Here is a 22773-nt window from a genome sequence, read left to right on the forward strand (position 1 = left end):
ATGGCAGTGAAGACCTATCCTTTAAGGAGCTGGGATCGATCCTCCTTCCCCCGAACCAAGTAAGTCAAACAAACAGGCAGGATGCTTTTAATTTTCTGAATGTATTTTATTCATGTCCGTTTCGGTATAATTTCTAGTTTGTTCTCTTCGTCTTTAGTACTAGTTGGTTTTTAGCAATCGTTTAAATTACTATAAATTATTTAAGTTTATTTATTACGTACTCGTATTTAATGTAGATTTATAATTTAAAAATTCGCGTATGAAAGAAAAGTCGAAAGTCAAGTCATTTCACTGGCAGCCACCCACCCACTCTCTTTCTCTCGTCCTTCGCTAATTACTTTCCTAAAACCTAAAAAATATCGATTTAAAAACAAAAACAATAAACGTAAAAGTAAGCTTTTTAAAATGAACTGTAAACATAGGAAACAAAATAATAGCTATATATTATTTAAAATATAATTTAAAGCTGGAATCGCTGCGGTCCCACTACTCATCGTACGCGAAGTCCTTTCCCTGGAGACGAAAGAGTAGGGCCTGGGTTAGCATCGCATCACTGTACAGTATGGCCCATGCTTGTATGCCGTCCTCCCCGCTCCTCCTCCTCCTCCGCGCACGCCAGATTAAACGATTAGATTATGTTTATATTTATGCATCTGCATGGTTATATCGTAGTCGTAGGTAATTAATGGAGTTACGAATAACGAAATGACTGTAGGAGCGATCCTCACTCTGGCTGTGTGTGTTTCGGTTAAGTTTGGCCTCATCCTCCTCATCCCTGCTGCTTCCAGGATGCGCTTTGTATATACAGACACAAAGTCAAAGTCTGCGGATTACAACGGACTACGTACGGATGATAATAGACATAATATGCATATCGGATCATATCTCTGTTCCAGTATTGTGGCTAAAAGCGATCTCCTCCTCTCTGTGTACATTAGTCTGCTACAACTTGCGTTAGAGTATAGTATAATATGTGCACATGTATGGTAATGTAATATGTACTATAATGTATTGCATCTTGACACCTAGAATTGCTCGAATCGAATGTGATTATATCCTTGGTTTAGTTATCCTTGGACTCATTAACATAGCCAGCCAATGCGGTAATTTAGTTAATTCAAGTATATAAAAGTACAAAAGGGTTATGCTCCGTGGCCTTATATACACACGCTGGTCTGCTCTGATCTTCTGAACCTGAATCCAAAACGAATCGTAATCGAACCAAACTACAATAAACTACACGTCGCGCCGAGCTGAGCTGCCTACAGTTAGCCTTGTGGTATATCTTTCTGTTGCATATGTGTTGCATGATGCTGCTGAATACGGGTAATATGGATTGGATGCTGCTGCTGAGATTCTACTCCTCGGCTTGCCACACTTTACGTGCCATTGGCCTTCGGCAGGGACCGCACCAGATAAAGCTTCTCGCCCTGCTTGTTCGTGTAGATGGGCGCTCTTTGGTAGTGGTCGACCAGCTGGTCCAGCGAGTGGAACTTCCGCTGTCCGATGCAGTACATGTTCTGCTCCACGTGCACGCGGAAGTGCTTGTTGCGACCCGGGGCCTTTAACGAAACCGAGTAATCGCCCATCTGCAAGGAGAAGAATCTTGAAATCTGGGCAGGATTGACTCTAAAGGGGATACTCACGTTAGTCTCACTGTCTCTGATGAGGAAGTCGCCGTCGTGGCCGTGCCCGTTGAGCACCGTGTCGCACTGGCTGCGGGTTATGGCGCCGTAATACCACGACTTGCCCGCCAAGTTGGGCCTCTCGATTGGCTGGCCGGAGGACTGCGACGCAGACTTGTTGCCATCGTTGCGGCGCTCCATGGAGTCGGTGCCGCCACCACCACCGCCACCGGCGCCTCCATTGCTGCCGCCATTCCCGTTGCCGGCGGCACTCGTGTTGCGATACGGCGTGGCCAGGTAGTCGTTGAGCTCTTGGAGATAGTTGCGTGGAACTAAACCGACTGCGCCCTGGTTGTTGCGAGCTTTGTACCAGTCCGGATCGGAGGCGGGCCGATCCACGATCTCCAGGCGGTCGCCCTTCTCGAACGAGAGCTCCTGGTCGTTGTTCGACGTGAAGCTGTAGAGGGCAACCTGCGGGCGGGAAAGAGCGGTTACTGCCTAGTCTGGTTTGGAGGTTTCTGCGTCCAGGGACTCACCACAATGTCGAGCACGTTCTCCGCCATGGCATAGGTGTGAATCTCTCCATCGTTATCACAATCTTCCGTTGTGTAGTTGCTGGGGAACCAGCCGACGGAGTTGCCACTCTGGCCGCGCCACCAGCCATCGTTGGACTTCTCCAGGATGAGGATCCGGGTGCCCTTGGTCAGCGAGAGCTCGTCCGGCTGCTGTGCCTGGTAGTTGTACTTGACGATCGCCGAGCCGATGGCTTCGGCTGGATCTGGGGGCAGTCGTCGCGACATGGTCGGGCTTTCGATCTGGCGCGAGGGCGAGCAGTTGGGCAGCGTCTTCGATCCGGAGCCCTTTTTCACCTTCTTCTTGATGCTGCACGGGATACAGAGAGCAGAGCAGAGGGATACACCGGGGTCAGATATGATTTCTTGAGGATTTCAGAGCTATGTAGTTGTGGAGGGGAGTTGGTTGTTAGTGAGACTATAGTTCTAGTTCTAGTTCGGTCGTGGGGGTTAGGGGGGGTGTTCTCCGAATGTGCTCCGGAGGGTCAGGGTCGGAGTCGGGGCGGGGCTCGACTGACAACAAAAACAAAACGAATTTGTTATCTCGAAATACAAAATACAAAAGCCGAAAGCAGTAAAATCAGGTAACCAAAGCTTAGTAGGGGATGGCGGAGGCGGTGGCGCCGGAGGAGGAGGAGGGAAGGATGGTTAGTACGGATATAGATACGTCTACGGATTAAATTTCAAGATACAGATACAGATACTGAGAGCTTAGTTCTGCTGAAATCAGAGCAAGAAGAACGCTTAGGTTTAGTCAGGGACGTGGACCGAGGCCAGGAATCGGACGCACCTGTCGAAGAGCGAGGGCTTCTCCTTCTTGACGTAGTTGCTGGGCACATAGCCGGACTGGTTGCGGCTGTTCTGGACGCGCCACCAGTGCTTGGAGTCGTCCAGCAGCAGGTAGCGCTCGTTCTTGCGCAGATCCAGCTCCTGGGCACCTTGCGCCGCATAGTCGTACTTGGCTACCACGTAGCAGACGTCTTCCTGAGATTTGCCTGAGATGGAGGACACAGAGAGGATTAGCCTTAGGGGAATCAGTTATGACCGGATCGACTCACCGTGCTTCATGTTTCCCGCCATTGGTTGGGTTCCAGTGTTGCTGTAGCACCCGCTTCCGTTGGCGCCTCCGCTGCCGTTGCCGCAGTCGAGCGCTGGTTGGCCGAAGGTCACACTTTTGTGCTGGGCACTGCACGAGGAGGCGGTGGACAGGGTGCGGTGGTGTAGCTGCTGCTGCTGCTGGGAGAGCGACGCGTGCCGCTGATGGTGGGCAGGGGAGCCGGGTACGGGAACGGGCACGGCCACCTGGGGACGGTACTGGTAGATCTGATTCTGGTTGAGATTCAGATTCTGGTGCTGGGGCAGCTGTGGCGGATGCGGATGCGGATACTGTTGCGAGCTGCTGCTGCTGCTGCTGGCTGAGGAGTCGGGGATGTTGCGCACGAACCGCTGGGGGTGTTCCAACATTCCAGACTGGCTGCTCCTCCGCCTGGGGGGGATTCCTGCTCCTCCAGTTGGTTCAGCTGCTGCTGGGGCTGCTGCTGCTGGAGGCAAGAGGCAGTGTTCTTGGAGTTGGAGTTTCGAGATTTGGATCTGGATGATGATGATGATGTGGTTGTGGTGATCGTGATGGGTTATGTGGCGCTGCTGGCTGTGGTTGTGGGCACTCTAAGCATGCTGCAGGAGGCTGCAGCCTTCAGCCAAGGCATTCTTACTAAGGGGGGCATGGTCAGTGGTCATGGGCGTGGATGTGGGCGTGGGCGTGGGCGTGAGCATGAGCGTAGGCGTGGCAAAAAGTAAAACGATAAAAGATAGCAGAAAGAAAAATCGCAAAAAACAAAGTACAGAAGCGGAAAGGAAAGAAAGGAAAATGATATGCAAATTAGGCTCGGATTTGGCAGATCATGGAAGCGGAGAGTGGCCGGGAGAGTGCCCGAGAAAGCGGCCAAGAAGCGTGAAAATGATTAGCTAACAAATACACTCAAGTACTTGGATACGAACGGGAATACCAACCAAAAATTAGCGCGATTAGGTTTGGTTTTTGGGTCACGGCGATGAGCAGGGACATGGTAGGTGAGTGTATCTGGTTGGCGGGAGGGGATCATGGGATGGGAAAGGGTAGCCGGCCATTCCAGTTAGGCGGCAATTAAAATCTCTGCAAGTGAAAGTTACCCCACACCACCTTGCCTCGACTTGGGCACTCAATTGAATTCAATTGGAGGAGCCACAAAGAGTAAGTGAGTATCAGTCTCGGTTATCGATTTGTTTACGGGTGTTGTTTTGAGGAGATTCAGGGAAACCCAGGTCCAAGCATCGAGGCACAATGGCCTCCATTTCAGGCCAAAATGTCAGTCAGCACTCTGCCAAAGACCGAGACTGAGACTGAGACATTCGACGGCAATGAGTCACAAACGGGTATTGGAAGTGAGTGTTCCCTCGTTGAGACTCTATCGACCAGCTGATCTGGCCAAAGATTGCCAGTCCACTCTTGGCCAGTTCGTTGGCCAGCAAAATCAAAGTCAATGTCAGGCCGAGCCAAGGGCCAGTGCCGATAATTAAAAATCAATAACTGCTAGACAAGCTAAGAAGCCTCCCGCAGGGGGCTTTGGGCCTAAGCCGCCTCTGGTTTCACTTTTGTCTGGAAAGCCCTGAAACCCTCAATCTTAATGGGTTATTACCTAAGCTCCAAGATGATGTACAACTATGAGAGTTCCTCCAGCACTACCAGCGATAAGAACTGGAAGTTCTACATATCACCGATTAGTCAAAGATATGGGAAAATTCCCTGTTAAGAGTTCCGGCCTTATCGAGTGATTCACAGCCCACCACTGTGTTTGTTTTCGTTTTCGGCCAAACAATTTATGGACTTGGACTTGTCCAGCGGAGAAAGCTGAGACTGAGACTGAAACCGAAACTGTAACCGTGACAGATGGCACCCCAGAAAGAACCAAAAGCCCAAGCTCTAGCTCTGATAAGGAGGGGCTGGCTACCAGGTGGGTGCCCCCAAAGAGGAGGGAGGAGGTGGTACACGCTTCGCTGGCTGCCTGCCAATGAACTGCACCACCGGCAGTGATGGATTGGGATTTTCTTTGGCTTGGAAATTGTTTTGTTATTGTTTGGGTTGTGTGTTTGGGACTTGCATAAGCCGAGCGAGCAGCCAAGACATTGACAAAGGCAGCCCCCAAGACACTGAGAGAAAAGGGCACACTCCTCAGGGCTTTTGTGGGAAACCAACTGGCAGAGAAATTAGAAATGATGTCGTCTTTTACCAAAGAAAAGCTCCCAAGAAAGGGGGGAAAACTTTCTGAGAGGCGGGGGAGTGACCGGAGATCGGTTCCGTTCGAGGGCGTATCTGCTGCTACTCCAGGAAGCCCTGCCAGCAGATTGGTGGCCCCAAAATGGGCCATTTCGGTTCTATCCGAGTGAGTTACGACTCTCCAGCGAGGGGGCACATGCGAGGAGGGGGCGGAGAATCGAAAGTGGGGCATCTGCTGGGAGCTGGAGGCAGGGTGGAGGGCAGGCGCTTATCTGGTGTCGAGGGCGGCCTCTGTTTACATAAGATCACTCATTCTGCGGCCGAGGAACTTCATTTCGAGTCGATTAAGGGGAATGGGACTTGTATTGGGTTTTTCGTTTTTAATTCTCCAACCCGTGTGTGTTTTTATTGTTGCCGGGGGAGTCTGTGGCCGTGCCCCGAGTCGAGCGAGAGCTGCATAGAGCTGATGCTGCTGCGCAAAATCTCCAGGAGGTGGTGGCTTTGTGCCAGAGGATGCGCCGGAGGGGTGGGGCTGCCGTTTTGCACCATCGGAAGAGGGGGGTGATGGGCCGGATGGCAGGATTATTTCACAATCCGAGTGCCAGGATGGCACAGTTAGCCGTCAACACGACCATGGTTACCCGAAAATGTGACGGCGGCTAAGGGTTGCAGGACACGGGGCGCCCACCCGCCCACCGAGGCCTTTGCACCACCAGGTGGTGGGCAGGAGAGAGCGCAAACAGGGCGCGACAGAGAGAGTAAGAGTAAGAGAGAGAGACAGAGAGAGAGAGGCCAAACAGGAGCTGAAAGGAGCAGCCGAATATTTTGTGTGTACCTACCGGAGACGACTGCGACTGCGACTGCGGTGGCAACTCCTATTCCTGCCCGAGTCTCCTGGCACTCCTTTCGCCTTATCGGTGTCCCTATCCGGGCCTATGTGGAGTCCTTATGCCGAGTCCTTGTATAGCCAGCGGCCCAGCCCTTCGCTAATGGAGGATTCGCCCCGCACTGCACTTCACTGCCTCTGGCTCTGGCTCTGGCTCCTGCTTTCGCCAGGCTATTGCACTTTACACACACGCTGCACACTCGAAATTATAATTAAATACTCCGCACAACGCACCTAGTATGTGTGTGTCGTTCGGAGGTGCGTGTGTGTGCACGGGTTGCATGTACCTATGCTGCTCCGGAGTGGAAAAAAACACACGGGCTCGGGACACTCGACTCTTCTCGGGCTCTTCGCGGTGCCAGCGGGCTTTTTAATACTTTTTACGATTCCGGTTGTTAATCCTTGACGATTTCGCCGGAGCCGTCTTCCGTCTTTCACCAGGGTTTATTGAGTTTCTGGCAATATCGGGGTTACTAAACTCTGGCAATATCAGCATTGGTGGGTTATTGAAATTCTGGCAACGCCCTGTTTCACCATAGTTGGCAATACCATCTGCGGAATAGACCGTTTTCTGCAACGCTTCATCTAGTCTCCGCTGGGGGCGCTGCTGTTGCGCACGTAGAGGGACCGTATGTTTGGTTTCGGTTTGTTTTGGTTTTGTAATTCGCCCCAACTTTGAAGCACCTGGAGAGGCACCTGGAGAACAACCTTTTAATATGCTCAAGTCGGCGAGGATCGGCTTTGGGATCAGGTCGTACACGGCCAAGGCCAAGCGGAGTGTACTGGCCCAGGATCAGACCAAAATCAAGGAGTACACGCCGAAAGTTACGGACAACCACGAGCACCGGGTCTATGTGTGGGGATTCCAGGAGACAGGCGCCTTGGGCCTGCAGACGAGCGTGAAGAAGGCCAAGGAGCGCTATACGGAAATGGTCCACCACCCCACGAGACTGCAGTTCTCAAACAACAACGATATCAGGGACGTAACCGCCGGTTATGGATTTACAGCCTACGCCGTGAAGCGGGACGATGGAGAGACGCTCTTCGGCAGCGGGCTAAACACAGACTCCCAGCTGGGTTTCCAGGTGAAGGGGAACGCCAAGGACCCCGCCAACCTGGACGTAATCATCTACCCCACAGCCATCAAGCTGCCGCGGAGACAGGAGGAGACGGACGAGGACATGCAGGTGAAGAGCATGTCCGCAGGAAGAGCTCACCTGGTGGTAGTCACGAAAAATGGCACTGTCTTCACGCTGGGCAACAATTCTTACGGCCAGTGCGGTCGCTCGATCATCGAGGACGAACGGTACACGAGCAGTGCGCTCATCCACCGGATTCCCCAGGAGGATATCTGCGGCAAGGAGGACGAGATCACACACGTGGAGTGCGGGCAGGACCACACCATGTTTCTCACAAAAAACGGACGCATTTATACCTGTGGCTGGGGCGCCGATGGACAGACTGGCCAGGGAAACTACCACACCGCTGGCCAGATAACCCTCATCGGCGGGGACATCGCCAAGGAGAAAATCGTGCGAGTGACTTGCTCCTCCGACTGCGTGCTGGCGCTCAACGAGGCAGGCGACGTCTTCGGGTGGGGGAACTCCGAGTACGGCCAGCTGGACGACTCCGAGCACGCTGAGACCCAAATCAACACTCCCCGCGCCCTGAAGCTGACCAAGGGCATTGGCAGGATCAAGGACGTGGCCGCCGGAGGTTCGTTTTGCATGGCCCTGACGGACGAGGGCCTGGTGTACACCTGGGGCTTTGGTATCCTCGGGTTCGGGCCGTTTGTGGAGCAGACCTCCAGGCCGCAGCACCTGCTGCCGCCTCTGTTCGGCAGGAATGACTTTAGCAACGCCACGACGGTGGTCTCCATCGGATGCGGGGTCTTTCACATGGGCGCGGTCAACTCGGACGGAGACCTCTTCATGTGGGGCAAGAACCGGTTCGGCCACCTGGGCCTGGGCCACAAAAAGGACCAGTTCTTCCCCTTCAAGGCGGCCATCAACGGGAAGGTGAGAAAAGTGGCCTTCGGAGTGGACCACACCATCGCCCTCTGCAAGCCATACTTTTAAGACGTGAATAGACATGTATTTAATTGTTGTTAAACGAAGTTATTAACTAAACATAAAATGTATCTATAAAGTAAAACATAAAAGTATCTAGGGAATAAAAAGCAAAGAAAAGCCAACTCTTAAAGATCACAAATTCGCGTTGAATACATTTAATTAGTTTAAAGAACATTTAGATTAATCTGTTTCTCTGCCTTCCGACGCATGCTGATAGTTTGTGTTTCCCCCTCGGTTTTCTGGCTGATTTGGTTTTCGGTTTTGGTTTCGGATTCGGATAGTGACTTCGATCTGGATCTGGATCCGGTCTATACATCAATAGTTAGATTAGTTAAAGAGCATATATATAAAATATGTACTTGGAATGCCGCGGTGTGTTAGCATGTATCTGTGTACCGATCGATCCGATCCACTCTGTCCGTCTGTCTTCCATCCGCTCTTGAGGCTCATACATTGCTCGTATTTGTCACAATTTCATCGATCGCTTTTGATTGCGTTCTAGGTACATTTTCGTTCTAGGGTCTATGATTCACAAAACTTTATCGGGGCCTATGATAAACTGTCGCCCGGTCGCGACAGGGCTGTGTCCTGCTAACCAGTGGCTTAACCAGATCTAGACTTCTGGGCAGATAACTTCCTCCTCCTCCTCCTCGCTTGCATCTCTCTCTCTCGTTATATGTATAAATCGATTCTAATTAATAATTTGTTTAGGTTGTGTATTCATATGGGGCGTTGTAGCTTAAAAAAGCGTCCTCTGGACTGGGACCGCTCAGGCCTGCAGCTGCTGCTTGGCCTCGTTGGCCTCGTAGGCCTCCACCTCGGCGATGTTGGCCAGGTCGTACTCAATCAGGCCCTTGCCCATGAACTCGGCATACTTGCCGGTGTCTGGTAGCGGATCGGCGGATCTCTTCGAGACTAAAAAAAAGAGGCATCATTAGTTATATATCCCCTGCGATTACGCGTCGACCACTCACCTCCCGAGACAAACTTCTCCATGAGGTAGACCTTCATGTCGTAGCACTCATTGGCGATGCGCTCCGAGATGAGCGAGAGATCGGTGATGCGGGGCGTGACTACACGCATCTGTCGCCGGACGCGCTCCGTGTCGATGTTGTAGTAGCCGGTACCCATCTTCTTCATCAGGTCGACGAAGCTGGTGGGCGGCAAGGTGGTCTCCCGGTCCAGGGGCATGATGAAGCACCGTCCAGTGGTGGTGTCGATGATGGCCGACTGGTTCTCCTTGAAGTCGTGCATGAACCGGCCGCGGCGCCCGTCCTTGAAATCGGGCACGTCCACCTTGGCGTAGCTGTCGTCGTCGCTGTCGCCGTCCACCTCGATATCCTCGCGGAAGAAGCCTCTGTTCTCGTCAAAAAGGCTGTTGTCGGGGAAGTTATCATTGGCCTCGAAGTGGGGCAGCAGGGAGCGCCAGGTAAGGGCGAAGGGTTCTTCGCTGCGTGGATAGACGCGGGGCAGCTCCATGGAGTCCTCCGGGTAGGGAATCTCGCACAAGGCATGATAGCGCATGCTGGCGTGTGATGGAGCGTACAGGCGGTACAGGGTCCATCCGCCGAGGACGCCCATCAGCATCACCACCAACGCGATCAGGAACAGCAAGAACGACTTCAGGCAGTGGTGCTGCGGTCGGTTGAAGACCATCGACTCTGCATCGGCTTCGGTGTCGCTATAAGCGGCTTTCGGCTGTCAAGAGAGAAGAGTTTTGAGATTAATTATCATTTAAAAGGTGGATAGAAAATTGCTAAAATGTTAAGGTATTTCGCTGAAGGATCGGATGGATAGTAACCAAAATATGGCCTTTGCAGGGCAGAATAATTTCAGGTCCTTTGCTTTTCCCCACTTTTCAAGAGGGGTCTACCAGAAAAATTGACAAAAAAAACTAAAGAAACATTTTTTTCTAAATATTGATGCAGTTTTGTGGAGATCTACCGATCTTTGAATCATTTAAGGTACTCATTTTAAGGGTCGGATGTACGTATATTGGTCAAGTTATGGCCTTTGTTAGCCCCACTTCTACTCTCCATTGTTTAATGCGGGTTCATTAAAAAATGTTCAAAAAACCCAAAGGAAAATTATTTGTGGGAGATGCAGATTTCTGGATAATCTATCTACGAATCATTTAAGATTTTCCTCTTCAGGGTCGGATGGATGTGGACAGCGATATCTCCTATTGTCACCCTAGTACTTCACACCTTACGATATAAAAGCTATAAAAATCAAATCAAGCTACATATAGTATAAGAAGTCATAAAAAGTAAGCCGGGTAGGGATCGGATGAATATTGACATAGAAGCAGTCTACATTGTGTTTTCATTTAATATTCCAGGAAGTAATTCCCCAGAGGGGTCGAATCAATTGTGCCCTCCCTTAGAATTCTGTTTAAATATGAAAATAATAGAAGTCATTGGGCAATTTTCTTAGAATTAATATTTGTTTTGTAGAATGCTTTTTTAGAGATAAGCTAAACTCACAAAGAAACAATTCTAGCTGTTACTAGAGTTATGACTCAGAGCTCCACAAAGCAGATACCCATAGTGGAGCCTCGCTTTAATTTCCTATTATTTGAAGGATATCGAATATAGGATATAAGATAGAACTGAATAGTAGCAATAAGACTCAAGAAAAAAAGGTTTTGAAAAATTTGGTGAGTTTGTTTTATTGAAGACACACTGTAAGTTTGATGAGCAACACTTACAATCAATTTACTGATTAAGCAAAATAATTGGCACATTAAGCTATTCATTGTAGAGTGTTATGGGTGCCTCAACACCCTCAACATTATAATCTTTATTATACCCTTGCAGAGGGTATTATAATTTTGTCCAAAAGTGTGCAACGCAGTGAAGGAGACATCTCCGACCCTATAAAGTATATATATTCTTGATCAGGATCACCTCCTGAGATGATATGAGCATGTCCGTCTGTCCGTCTGTCTGTCCATTTCTACGCGAACTAGTCTCTCAGTTTTGAAGCTATCGTCTTGAAACTTTGCACACACCCTTCTTTCCTTTGCACGCAGTATATAAGTCGGAACGGCCCAAATCGGCCGACTATATCCTATAGCTGTCATATAACTGATTGATCGGAAATGGTATAACTTTGGTGTTTTTAGAGTTAGAGAGTTCAAATTTAACATGAAAGCTATTTTTGGCAAAACATTACATAAGAATTTCATAAGGATCGGCCGACTATATCTTATAGCTGCCATATAACTGAACGATCGGAAATGACCCAACTTTCGTGTTTTTAAAGATAGAAAGCTGAAACTTAGTACATATTCCATTTTTGGTCAGCTAATCGAACCTGCCAAATTTCATTAGAATCGGCCGACTATATCATATAGCTGCCATAGAACTGAACGATCGGAAATGGTTTTTGGTAGAAATACCAACTTTGGTACTTTTGAAGATAGAAGTTTGGGACTTTTTTTTTAGATTTTTTATTGTAGTTTATTGGTTTTATTATGATGTAATTATAAGGATCGGCCAACTATATCCGATGTTTGCGATATATATCCGGTTTTAACTGCAAGGGTATATCAACTTCGGCTCCGTCCGAAGTTAGCTTTGCTTTCTTGTTTTCTTTTAAGATCCAATAAAAATTAGCTTTCGTTTATAAGCTTTATAAAATTTATTCAATAAATTTAGAGACTTTTCAAGAATTGTTTCATAAATATAGCAAATAAACATCTGGCTCGAAACGGTGATATGGAAACGTAGGGAATTTATCTTCGTGGTCTGTGTAGATAACGAAATGGGAGGGGAGACTTTAGAATGCAGGCTGATAAGGCACGACTTTCTTCGGGTTGGGAGAGCGGACAGTGCGGGGGAACTCATCGAGGTCAAAGAGCAATCGCTAGACAACGAAGTAAGCCAGCCACTGGAATTGGGTTTCAGCTCCAGTTTCTGCCCATCCAGCTGTCAGGGCCACCAGCCACGAGTCACATGCAACAAACAGCAACAGGAAGGGACCCTCCGCTGACCTCGGGGAGCGAGTCCTTGGAAGGGGAGCCTCAGGAAAAGTGAATGGGCACACGTCATGGGCCGAAGGAGCGGCAGGGCAGGGCCGGATGAAGAATGAAAAAGAGTGCAAGGACAGCGGGAATTCCAGCACGGAAAAATCGATAGCCTGCAGGCCGTAGCTGCTGAGGCTGGATATTCCGATTCCGATTCCGAATCGGAGTCCGAATCGCATTCGGATTCTCTTCGAAGCAGAGGAGGGCGACCTCCATCTGCCTCCCTCCGTTCACGAAACTTGTGGCTCTCGAGGCCGAAGGGCAAGGGATGGGGTGGCGACTGGCAAGGACACGAGTGGCAACTGATTGCGCAAAAAAAAAAAAACGAAAAAGAGGAGACATCTTGGACGCAATACTCACTGCGATGAGGGAGCCATGATGCATGAGCGCCTCATCGTTGAGGTTCATCGGCAGGGGAACCTTTTCCTGGTCCTTAATCTCGCCACGTAGTTTTCCCAGAATAGTCATGGCTCTTGCTTGGATTTAACTGCGAAAGGCTCCGAACGAATTCGACTATGATGGCTGTTTGTTTTTCTTTGCCAGGGAAAGCTAGTGCGCAGTTGTTGATTAGAGGTGGAGAATTGATGTTATCAAAATCTTTTCCCCAGCAGTCAGTGCAACCAGAGTTTCCTCACCTTTCTGGATTTCTGTCGTTTCATCAGCTGGTCCCACTTGGGCGGCAGAGCTGCAAGGCTGTTTGAATTAAAACTGGAATTTTGTACGCTTTTAATTTTGAACCTACATTAATACTGTTAACTACACAGCCTTCTATCCAATGGAATATCTTAACTCTCTTTTTAATTTCAAACATTTTTATATAAAGTATTTATTTCGCTGATTACTTAGGTATTCATCGGTATCTTAAAGAGACTTCTTTCCTAAAAAGTTTCTTAACAGTTTAAGGATTAAAAAATGGAAACATGAATGATATCCTCAACTCTTACGCTAGCTAGGTGGGTGCTACTTATGACTATGCTGGTTGGAGAGGAAGGCCAGGTGGCCCTTGGGACACTTGTTGGCGTAGTGACCCTTGTGCCCACACTTGTAGCAGGTGATCTCCTCCAGTGGAGTCGGTACTTTGACGAAAGGCGGCGGCTGGTTGTGCTGGTTGTGGTGACCGGAGGAGCCCTCGTCGTTGTTGTCCGAGTGCGAGGAGTGCCCAGAGTGGTCCATGGCGTTAATGTTGTTGCGGTGCTCCAGACTGCCCACGTACTGCTTGCACGAGTTGGCCTTGTGTCCAAGCTCACCGCAGTAGTGACACGTTGGCAACTTCTTGTGCAGCTGGTCCTTGCTAAGCTCGGCCAGCGGCGGCAGCTCGAAGCGCGGGTGCATGTGCTTGCAGGAGGGTCCCTCCGGGCAGAATCCTGCCAGGTAGTTCATGCAGAGCACCCGTCGCAGATGCTGGTGGCGGCAGTGCGGGCCGTGGCGGCAGAATCCTCGCTTGTACCACGGACAGTCCTTCACCTTCGACTGGGGATCAATGTGCAGGAAGGGGCACTCCTTGTTGTGGCAGGCGTTGAAGCGGGAGTAGAAGTAGCACTCCGGCATCTTGGTCATGTCGTATTCGTGCAGGAACTCGCACTGGTCGCCCTTCTTGCAGAGGCCTCTCAGCCAGTGCTTGCACACGATGGTCCTGTCGCCACGGATGTGTCGGAAGGGACAGGCGCTGCCCTTGTCGCACTCCTGTCCGTTCCTCGAGGTGGAGCTGATGAAATTGCAGACTGCCGCGATGGACTTGTCCATACCATAGAAGGGCAGCGGGATGGCGCCCACCTGCTCGATCAGGTCCCGCTCCGCCTTGAACTGCAGGCCATTTACGTTGGCCAGGAGGATGTCCATTTTTGAGATCTGCTAGATGGTGCGGGAAAGTGATTCTCTTTTTTGCGCGTGTTGTTTTTCTTTTTTCAACTAGAGATGGTACGCAGCCGGCTTATTTAAATCGATAAATATTCGATAGGCTTCTGCTGATTATTAGCCTTTTTCTGGCCAAAAATTACATTTTAAGATTATGTTTATTAATTAAAAAGATAAAGAATGGGAAGATACATTTGCTTATGGTTTCTGATAAGCATTATAGTTATTATGCAAGACAAGAGGCGAAACAAAGAAAAGTTATCCATAACAGCGATACAAATAGTAACCTCCCCCCACACTCCCACCGATAGTTGCGGTATCGATCCCTTGTTTACAACTTTTCGCAATGTTTACAACGTAAGCATACCGCCGAGGCTAGCTAATTAGGAGAGAGTACCGAAAAATGTGGAAGACGGCCCGCTGACCCAAGAACCCACCCACCCACGCACTATCCACGTGGCGCCCAAATGCTGCCCACATACGAGAGGTTCAACGATCCGAAGAGCGTCCTCTTCCGGCTGCCCTTCGCCCGGCTGGCCGTCGTGGCGCTCAGTCTGCCGCTGGGAGGATTCCTCTTCTGTGTGGCCTGGTCGCTGGCCTTTGACTTTGTGCGGAGCACCTACACCCATTGCGATGTGGCCAACTACCTGCCCTCGGTGTCGGCGGCCATCGGAAACTACGAGCCGCAGCGCACTGTCTGGCGGCTGGCCATCTTTCTGCACCTCCCGCTTCGGTTGGCGGTGGCGAAGATGTACTTGGAGCACTACCGCGAGCATATCAGGCGCAGCAGGAGACTGTTGGGCATCCTGGCCTGCTTCCTGAACGTCGTGGAGGACCTGGCGCTCTTCTGCCTCTCCTTCTGGACGTCAGCGGACCACTATGAGACTCACCGGAACGCATTCGTGGTGTTCATTGCCTGCTCCGAGTGCTACATGCTGATCTCGTACCTCCTCAACCGGAATGCTCGCAAGGCGGTTCTGCTGCCCCACGAGGAGAAGTCCCTGCGGTACAAGAGGAATCTGTTTCTGGTCAATGTGCTGGCCTTTGGACTGGCAGGATATTGCTTCGTCCGGCACAACAACTACTGCGAGGCTGGGGGTGAGTTTGTTGAACATTTGTGGGCCAGGAGTTTAAAATTTAAGTTTGGAAGATCTTGGTTTTCACTCCTTACCTTCACTGCTGTCGTTTAAAACTTCCTTCTTTTCGTTCAGTGTATACCTTCTTCGCGCTGTTTGAGTACGTCGTGGTGCTGACCAATATGGGTTTCCACATGACCTCGTACTGGGACTTCTACGCCCTCAACGTGGTGTGCGACGCTAAGCACGGACTCTACTTGTCGCAGCTGTAGATCCTCCACATCCTCCACCTTTCCAGCCAGTCGTCCCTAGTGCGACCCTCGGGTACTCTGTACATACGCGGTATTAGCTTAAGCTCAAAGTTTACTTAATTTTACCAAAGGAATTTAGTGCCGACACGGTAGGGAGACCGGCTCCACACGCTTTTTTGGCTCGATAAGGCCTTGAAATGGCTCCCACTTGATTCTATTTCCAACGTCAGTCTATGAATTTGTTCCAGCTTGCAATGAGGCATCCTCTTTGAGACGGGCCGCTTTCCATCACGATTTTAGTGCATTATTTATACACATGCTTTTATTTAAGAAGGCTTTAAATATAAAACATTTAAATTTTATACAATTGCGATTTGAAATTTGCCATCGGCTCCAATATACTTTTAGTGAGAAAAGTGAATAATCAGTTTTATTGAAGGACCTGGCAGTCTGGCTACTAGGACCTGCACACAGCAGGCGAGAGCTGACATTTAGAAGTTTCCTAAAAGGAACAAAGAAAAAAGTTAATCTGGACAATGAGGCACCTAAAAAATGATCCAGTGAAGCTGCTGCCTAGCTCCTTGGCCGATCTGCAACCGAAGCGGCGTCTCACCATTTATATAAGACGTGTCTTGGGATTGGGCCTCCTGCCTGTTCCCATTTCCGTTGTCTACGTCCTCGTTATGGCGATTCTGACCGACTTCGAGGCCAGTACCTACACCTCCTGCCAAGTCCTCAACGTACTTCCCAGCTCCTCCGCCGCGGCCAGGTCCCAGCATGAGGTTTGGACCATGGCTTGCTGGACGCAGTTTCCTATCTTGCTGGCGTCGGCCTGTCTGCAGTTCCGATTATACAGTAGGGCTCTTCCCCGGCATGCCCGGAGCTTCGGCTGCCTGGTCACCTTCAGCCTCATCCAGGGCAGCTGCAGCCTGGTCCTGTGGGGCAGCTTCGCCACAGTCGATGGGGACTCTTTCCTCCACGTCGTCACCGCAATCTCCATGTTCACCTCTGCAGCCATCTACATGGCCGGTAGCTTCGTGTGCGCCAAGTACTATCTGCGGTGCGAGAGTAGGCGGGAGAAGTTTTCGCTTTGGTTGAAGAGTCGCCTGGTTTTTGTGTATTTCTTGGCAGCGACCACCATGTGGATTTGGTATGTCCTCCACCACCAGTTCTGCCTGCCCCTGGGTAAGTTTGGAGTTTGTTCCAATTCTGTTGCATGCATTTCCTTATCTTCCCCCGTAGCCTACTCACTCTTTGCTCTGGGAGAGTTCGTTTCATTTGAATGCCTGTGTCTGAACTTCTGGACTGCCTACTGGGACTACTACCACGTCGTCATCCTATACGACAAGCGTCAGGGCTTCTACATCAGTGACCTATAGGCCTCTATCGTTTGTATCACATTTATTTGAAAAATACCAAATGAAAAAACAAGAACTTAAAACAATTTTACTTAAAACTATGTCTCATAAATCCGGACTAGATCCTCCAGGGTGATGGGGTAGTGGGTAACTGGGCAGCTGCCGTGCTCCTTCATGTGGCTTACGATGCACTTCCAGCAGAAAACATAGCCCGAAACGGAGCAGGCAGTGGGCGTTTGCATGGGCAGAAGGCAGACGGGACACTCGCCGCGCTTGGGCATCGTCTGCTGGACCTCGTCGGGCAGTTCCTTCTTCGGCATGGCTTCTGGATTAATGAGGGATCCGCCGACCTTCCGCCTCTGGTCGTTGGAGTACCACCACTGGATGAACTGCAGGAAGAAGGCCAGGACCTCGAGCATCTTGAGCACGAGGTACGTCCACTGGTCGTCTCGTGGTGGCTCGCTCGGGTATCGGAGCGTGAGACGAAGGGCTCGAAAAATGGGCGAGTGGCTGGAGGCGTACTTAATAAGGTAAAGGAATGTGTGCATCGCCTTGGCGGCGTGAAAAGCGTGAAAGGCACTAAGGAGACGGCCCTCCCATTTGTTTGTGTCCTCGTGCCGCGCACTCCTAGTCCTCAGCTTGCGTTCCAAATACGGAAGGAGCGTCAGGATAGTGGCGGACAGAAACTGCTGTCGTCGAGTGAGCAACTCCCCCGTTTCTGTTGCTGTGCGCTGCAGTCCGTAGAAGCTCTCCCCAAAGGATGAGGCCCGTTTCCTCAGGTACAGGTACTGCAGAAGCCATGTGAGCAGCGGAGATATCTCCTCTTGGACCCGTAGACTTCCCCAAAGTTTAAAGTCCAGCCGCAAACCGAAGTAGTCGAAGATCTTGCTCAGCGCCGGATAAATCAGATTATCCAGAGTTTCCGCAGCCGAAACCTCGAATATCGAGGGTACATTTTGCAGGTTTTGACGCACGTTGGCGGCTTCTGCCATCCTTTCACTTTGTTATTCTGTTTTTAATTCATAAATGTAAATAAAAGGCAACAGTTGACTGCCAGTGTTGGACAACGGGGAATTCTCTTATCAAAAGGGAAATGATTTAAACATAGGAAACTTGTAATGTGTTTTATTTTGAGATAACTTTTGCTAAGGTATTATAAAATATTTTTTTAATGAGTTTAAGAATAAGAGCTTCGAAAATTTTTAAAATTAAGATTAACCGCCAACTATTAGAAGATATCGAATATGCAACACTTATCGACTTATCAAAAGAAAATTGTTAAACCGATAGCATTTTGCAACACTGAAGTTCACATACAAGTTTTGTTTACCGGTTAAATGTATTGTTTTGTTAACAAATCGCAAGCAGATTCGATGAAACAATGAAAACCCCTGGCGCCGGCAAAAAGTCCACCAAGTCACGCTCCAAGTCGACCAAGTTGGAACTGGCAAACAAGAACGCGGCGTCAGCAGCAGCATCAGCCTCAACGGCGGCCACAGCTTCCACTTCTGCACTGGGCGGGGGCGTGGCCGTGGGCAGCCTGCCGGCTACTCCTTCACACCTCAACATGGTCACAACACCCACGACGCCCACCTCAAGTTTTGGCAACTACAACATGTTCGATGCTTCGTTCCAAGTGGCGAGTAGCGGACATGGAGCAGTAGGTGGTGCGTCGGGAGAGGCTTGCAGTAATAGCAGTCGAGTGGTAAGAACTATAAATTCGGACAGATGCCTTATAAAGAGAACAATGCTTTTAGATCAACCAAAAAAGCTATGCAGGGTTTGACCCGCGGAGTATTAAGATTTTCTGGGAACAGCACGATCAAACGGACGTAGAACTGCCACAGGACGTGTGCGCTCGCCTGGCAGAGGATGCCACCTACAAAGTCTGGGAGTTGATCAACGTAAGAACTATGATTAACAATGAAATCAGCTTTATAATGCCTATACTTTACCACAGAACGTAAAAACCTATTCACGCCATTCAGGCGGGGTGGTCACCTACGACCTAGTCAACGAAGTGCTCAAAGATGCGGATGTTCCACCTATGCTAGGGGCCATGGACAGTGACTGGGACCGTATCGACTACGACGGCAGCTACTACTTTCACTCGGACAAGATCTTTGAGCTGCGCGAAGAGTTCCAGACAGAAATCACTCTCACAGTGCCTGGAGACGCGGACTTCCACAGCTTCTGTCCAGTGGAAGACAAGCACTTGGAGCAATTGAAGCAGGTGGTACAGAATCTGGTGACGGGTGAGCTGAGATCCTAATGTATTAAGCTAAGCATCTTACTCAAGCGGCTTTACTTCCAGCTGCTGTGTTTGCGGATAGCAAATCCCAGAGGGAGGCTGTGTGTCACGCCTTCCAGACACCCTTGATGGGTTCCATCTACCGCGTTATAGTAACTAAGGTTATCAATCTGCTGGCCTTCAAGCAGCAGGATCAGTTGAGTCAACGGTGCTGGCGACTCCTGCGCGCCTGTAACTACAACTCGCATGTGAATCAAATCTCCTGTCGGCCCGAGTACTTTCACCTGGCGGAGGTGCTTGTATGTCAGCTATTAGCCCCCTACGAGACCATCAAGTCTCCTCCAGAAGCCAGTGAGGGGCTGGGCACAGATCCTGGTTCCATCACCGTGAAAATGGAGTACGATGAACAGCTTAAGCTCGAGCCAGAGCAGTTCTCAAATCAGGAGGAACCAATGATGGAGGTAGACAAGCAGGAACAGGCGCAAGATCAGCCAATGTTTGCCAGCGAGAACAGTCAGGAGCACACCATCTACAAGCTGCAGACCGAGGACGAGGAGGAAGCTCCGGACCCAGAGCTTCAGCGTATGTCCAGCTTCTTTGCCAGTCCCGTGGGAACTGGTTATGTAGAGGATCTGTGCGATACCATTGGACAGTTGGCGTCGCAGAGTGGTTACTTCCACTCCGAGTGCCTATTCCTAATCACGAGGCGTCTGGCCAGGTACTTTGAGACACGCGATTCTTGTAGTGAGCGGGGTGAGTTGAGCCCTTCTACTCTTTTTAGTGTCTCTTTTACGAAAGATTCCCGTTCAGACTTGAAGTACGTGAGAAGGGCAGTGCGTGGACTGATTGCTCTGGGAGAGTATGCCTTTCGAGAATTCATTCCCTACATATATAAATTGCAAGCGGATACGATTCCGGAGTGCATGTGGCAGGATCTGGCGCAGGCTGCCATATTCCTTGGAGGCAAGGATGATATCTACCTGTACGAGTGGCTGGAGTACGGCTGCGGAGCAGCGTTACAGCCTTTTATGGTTCATTATGCACGTAAGTCTAAATTAGTCATTTATCCAAGAAAAAAGTAATGATTTTTGCTTTCCAGGGAGCTATGAAAATATGATCACCAAACGGTATGAGAGCACAGGAGCTCCAGCTTACAGAGTGGAACCCGTGCCTGGAGTGCGTCGCTTGGAGTGGAGCACCTTGGCCGCGGCCATGTGCCACGGTGACGACCCAAGCAAGGCCCTAAAGCCAAAACCCACTCTGCGGGAAGCCTTTCCGGAGCTGCAGCAGCCCAATCTCCAACACAACTGCGCCGGAAACATTCGGTTTAAGTTCGCCGGCTGCCGGCCAGTGCTGCTTAAGCCGAAGACTCTCAGTGTCTCACAGCCTGGGGACTCTCCTTCGTCAACCACGAATGGCGGTACTGGCTGCGGGGCCAGCTCCGAAATCTTCATCGCCAAGCGAAAGCTTTTCAAGCCGCTGACGAACGTCAGAAAGTGGTCGCCTGAAAGTGGCTACCACTACCTGCGGATCTGAGCTTGAAAGGGTTAGGATCTCAATAAAAAATACTTATTAATGTCAGAAAATATCCTTCCTATCGGTTGTGGTATTGATAGCCATCGAATGAAGAAAAGCCTATTAATTTTCAAGAGTGGTGGGTACTGGGTGGGTCTTGGCGGATAGGCGCCAGTCTGTTTTGGATTTGGGGAAACACATTTTAAGGATTAGGGACAAGTTAAAGGATTCTAAGGCCTGACTTTAAGGAAAGAGGTTTTATTTTCGCAGGTGTTTTGCTTATAAATTTCGAAAGTTTAATCAAAAAAAGCTTTTACCAGTGTTTCTACAGGACATCTCTGATAAGAATTTAAGTGTTGAAAAGTGATAGTATGGAAGTGTTGCCAATCAGACCAAAAAAATATATATAGATTTTCAAAATGTAACGATTTATTACGATTTTCTATAATATATCTTATTTTTTTATGCATTTGTTTTATTTTTGCTTATGTTAATTGTCATAAGCTAAATTTTACTAACGGAAATATTAAAGTTTAAGAATTTAAAAACAGCAGAGATCATTTTAAAACAATAAGTAAAGTTTTTATGTATTTTTATTTTTATATTTTTCCTATTGTTACAAAAATTATTGAATCATAAATTTATAAAAAGTTTACTTATCCTTATATGCAAATAAATTTAGACTCAGTTTATCCAAATTAAAGAAACCTTTTAAGGGGATTTTAAAATTGGGGAAGTGTAGGGTTCAATGCACTGATTTTCGTGTGGGGGCTTTAAACTTGACGCTGAGAAACAGAAATAAAATGCACTTTTTGCACTTTTGCTATTATTGCCAGCCAAAGTCATAACCAAGGCGGTCTAATGGGCCTTCGTCTTCATCGGGACCCGGAGCCCGGTCTCCATTGTGTTTCACCACCAGGTTAGCTTTTCACGCCTCGTCAACTTGCCGGTGCAACTGCCCCCCACTCACCCCCACAACCACCTGCAACGGCCCCCCCACTCACCCCCACAACCACCTGCAACGGCCGTATATCCCACACACATAAGTGAGAAAGTTAAATCGCCTCGAGCCCGGCAGAAATTACATTTTTATTGTGCCCGACACTTAACTTTATTAATTTTCAAGCCATGTCGATTGCGAGGTGCGTATGACTTTGTTCCTGCAGCGCTCTGGATCCCCGATGAGTCCTCTATCCGTTTAGAAAACCCAGCTTTAGTAATCCATTACCGCAGGTGCCGTAAAAATGTTTGCTTTACGATTTGCGATTAACGCGAAACAAGTACGCCATAAAATCCACGGAGTCGCAATCCAGAATTCCCGCCCCACCCGGTGTCTTTTGTTTTTGCCGGCATTGGTTTGCCCGCCATCTGGCCATTATTCGATTAATTTCAATAAAACGAATCGAAAATTTTAATAGCCAGACACACAGTTGACAGTCTGGATTGCAGACCTCCGCTCTTCGGCTGGCGACATAAAAATCCTTGTAGCAGCACTCCAAATGTGACACTAAATCCCTCGAATCGACTTTAATTAAAAGTTGCTACTTACGAGTCAACTTTTACGAGTTATCCTCCGCCATCCGGGCCGAGTAAAAGCCGAGTATCCCTTTAAAATTAGGCTGACAAAAAGCATAAGTGCAAAAGGCGGCACACTTAATCACTCAACTTCCGCGTCCTGCGGAGTCTTAGCTCCTGGTGCTTAGTCTCATCTTTTTGTCGCAGAAGCGGCTTTGGGGAAAAGAAATTAAAGAAAGTACGCCTAAAAACTTTGGCAGCCTTTCAAATCGCTCCAATGGATGGTGGGCCGGCTAGACGACATCCTTGAACGGCTGCCGCTTCGGAAGCACATAAATTTTAATAATTTATCCCATATTATTCCACTTAAGTCGTTTAGATTTTCATAATAAATTTATAACGGCAGGCGGCAGGCACTACGAACTTTTCCCATCTCGGAAACAGTAAGAGAAAATATGGGTCGCACCTCAGAACTCTCTAAACAATTATTGTGCCGGCCACTCCACTACTCAGTC

The 22773-nt window shown here is 49.2% G+C and overlaps 8 protein-coding genes across 13 annotated transcripts; 4 read left to right on the forward strand and 4 right to left on the reverse strand.

Moving 5' to 3' along the window:
* Positions 1–82: 82 nt before the first annotated feature.
* On the reverse strand, positions 83–6798 carry dock (SH2/SH3 adaptor protein dock). Of its 4 annotated transcripts, none has more exons than XM_017251655.3 (6): positions 6290–6798; positions 3256–3735; positions 2988–3192; positions 2162–2507; positions 1647–2096; positions 83–1589 (listed from the first exon to the last, which is right to left on the reverse strand). In XM_017251655.3, exons 2-6 carry the CDS (start codon positions 3659–3661, stop codon positions 1380–1382), a joined length of 1617 nt encoding a protein of 538 aa, XP_017107144.2. In that variant the 5' UTR covers positions 3662–3735; positions 6290–6798; the 3' UTR covers positions 83–1379. The 4 variants fall into 4 exon arrangements, with proteins under 4 accessions (XP_017107144.2, XP_017107145.2, XP_017107143.2 ...); XM_017251656.3 differs by having other exon boundaries at positions 3256–3738; XM_017251654.3 differs by having other exon boundaries at positions 3256–3787.
* A 157-nt stretch (positions 6799–6955) lies between these two features.
* Positions 6956–8525, forward strand: LOC108132295 (RCC1-like G exchanging factor-like protein). Its single transcript, XM_017251657.3, has one exon. The coding sequence runs from the start codon at positions 7053–7055 to the stop codon at positions 8412–8414; it is 1362 nt and encodes a 453-aa protein (XP_017107146.2). The 5' UTR covers positions 6956–7052; the 3' UTR covers positions 8415–8525.
* Positions 8526–8533: 8 nt separating this feature from the next.
* On the reverse strand, positions 8534–13215 carry LOC108132298 (integral membrane protein 2B). Of its 3 annotated transcripts, none has more exons than XR_011441891.1 (4): positions 12799–13032; positions 9383–10106; positions 8768–9323; positions 8534–8716 (listed from the first exon to the last, which is right to left on the reverse strand). XR_011441891.1 is itself a non-coding variant. In XM_070276667.1 (4 exons), exons 2-4 carry the CDS (start codon positions 12904–12906, stop codon positions 9178–9180), a joined length of 978 nt encoding a protein of 325 aa, XP_070132768.1. In that variant the 5' UTR covers positions 12907–12987; positions 13074–13215; the 3' UTR covers positions 8534–9177. The 3 variants fall into 3 exon arrangements, 2 of the variants coding, with proteins under 2 accessions (XP_070132768.1, XP_017107148.1); XM_070276667.1 differs by adding an exon at positions 13074–13215 and having other exon boundaries at positions 8534–9323; positions 12799–12987; XM_017251659.3 differs by having other exon boundaries at positions 8534–9323.
* Positions 13215–14353, reverse strand: Clp (Cleavage and polyadenylation specificity factor subunit 4). The gene has a single exon (XM_017251660.3). The coding sequence runs from the start codon at positions 14275–14277 to the stop codon at positions 13399–13401; it is 879 nt and encodes a 292-aa protein (XP_017107149.1). The 5' UTR covers positions 14278–14353; the 3' UTR covers positions 13215–13398.
* A 247-nt stretch (positions 14354–14600) lies between these two features.
* On the forward strand, positions 14601–16000 carry PGAP2 (Post-GPI attachment to proteins 2). Its single transcript, XM_017251867.3, has 2 exons — positions 14601–15390; positions 15504–16000. The coding sequence occupies exons 1-2, from the start codon at positions 14760–14762 to the stop codon at positions 15638–15640; spliced, it is 768 nt and encodes a 255-aa protein (XP_017107356.2). The 5' UTR covers positions 14601–14759; the 3' UTR covers positions 15641–16000.
* Positions 16001–16062: 62 nt separating this feature from the next.
* Positions 16063–17068, forward strand: LOC108132433 (post-GPI attachment to proteins factor 2). The gene is made up of 2 exons (XM_017251865.3): positions 16063–16804; positions 16862–17068. The coding sequence occupies exons 1-2, from the start codon at positions 16156–16158 to the stop codon at positions 16996–16998; spliced, it is 786 nt and encodes a 261-aa protein (XP_017107354.2). The 5' UTR covers positions 16063–16155; the 3' UTR covers positions 16999–17068.
* Positions 17004–18101, reverse strand: Pex12 (peroxin 12). Its single transcript, XM_017251864.3, has one exon. It carries the CDS (start codon positions 17967–17969, stop codon positions 17076–17078), a length of 894 nt encoding a protein of 297 aa, XP_017107353.2. The 5' UTR covers positions 17970–18101; the 3' UTR covers positions 17004–17075.
* Positions 18102–18253: 152 nt separating this feature from the next.
* Saf6 (SAGA factor-like TAF6) lies at positions 18254–20812 on the forward strand. Its single transcript, XM_017251550.3, has 6 exons — positions 18254–18682; positions 18735–18881; positions 18938–19232; positions 19292–19981; positions 20039–20272; positions 20328–20812. The coding sequence occupies exons 1-6, from the start codon at positions 18359–18361 to the stop codon at positions 20762–20764; spliced, it is 2127 nt and encodes a 708-aa protein (XP_017107039.2). The 5' UTR covers positions 18254–18358; the 3' UTR covers positions 20765–20812.
* The last annotated feature ends 1961 nt before the right edge of the window (positions 20813–22773 follow it).

Source organism: Drosophila bipectinata, chromosome 2L (genome assembly GCF_030179905.1).
Source record: "Drosophila bipectinata strain 14024-0381.07 chromosome 2L, DbipHiC1v2, whole genome shotgun sequence".
In the NCBI taxonomy this organism is placed as follows: domain Eukaryota; kingdom Metazoa; phylum Arthropoda; class Insecta; order Diptera; family Drosophilidae; genus Drosophila; species Drosophila bipectinata.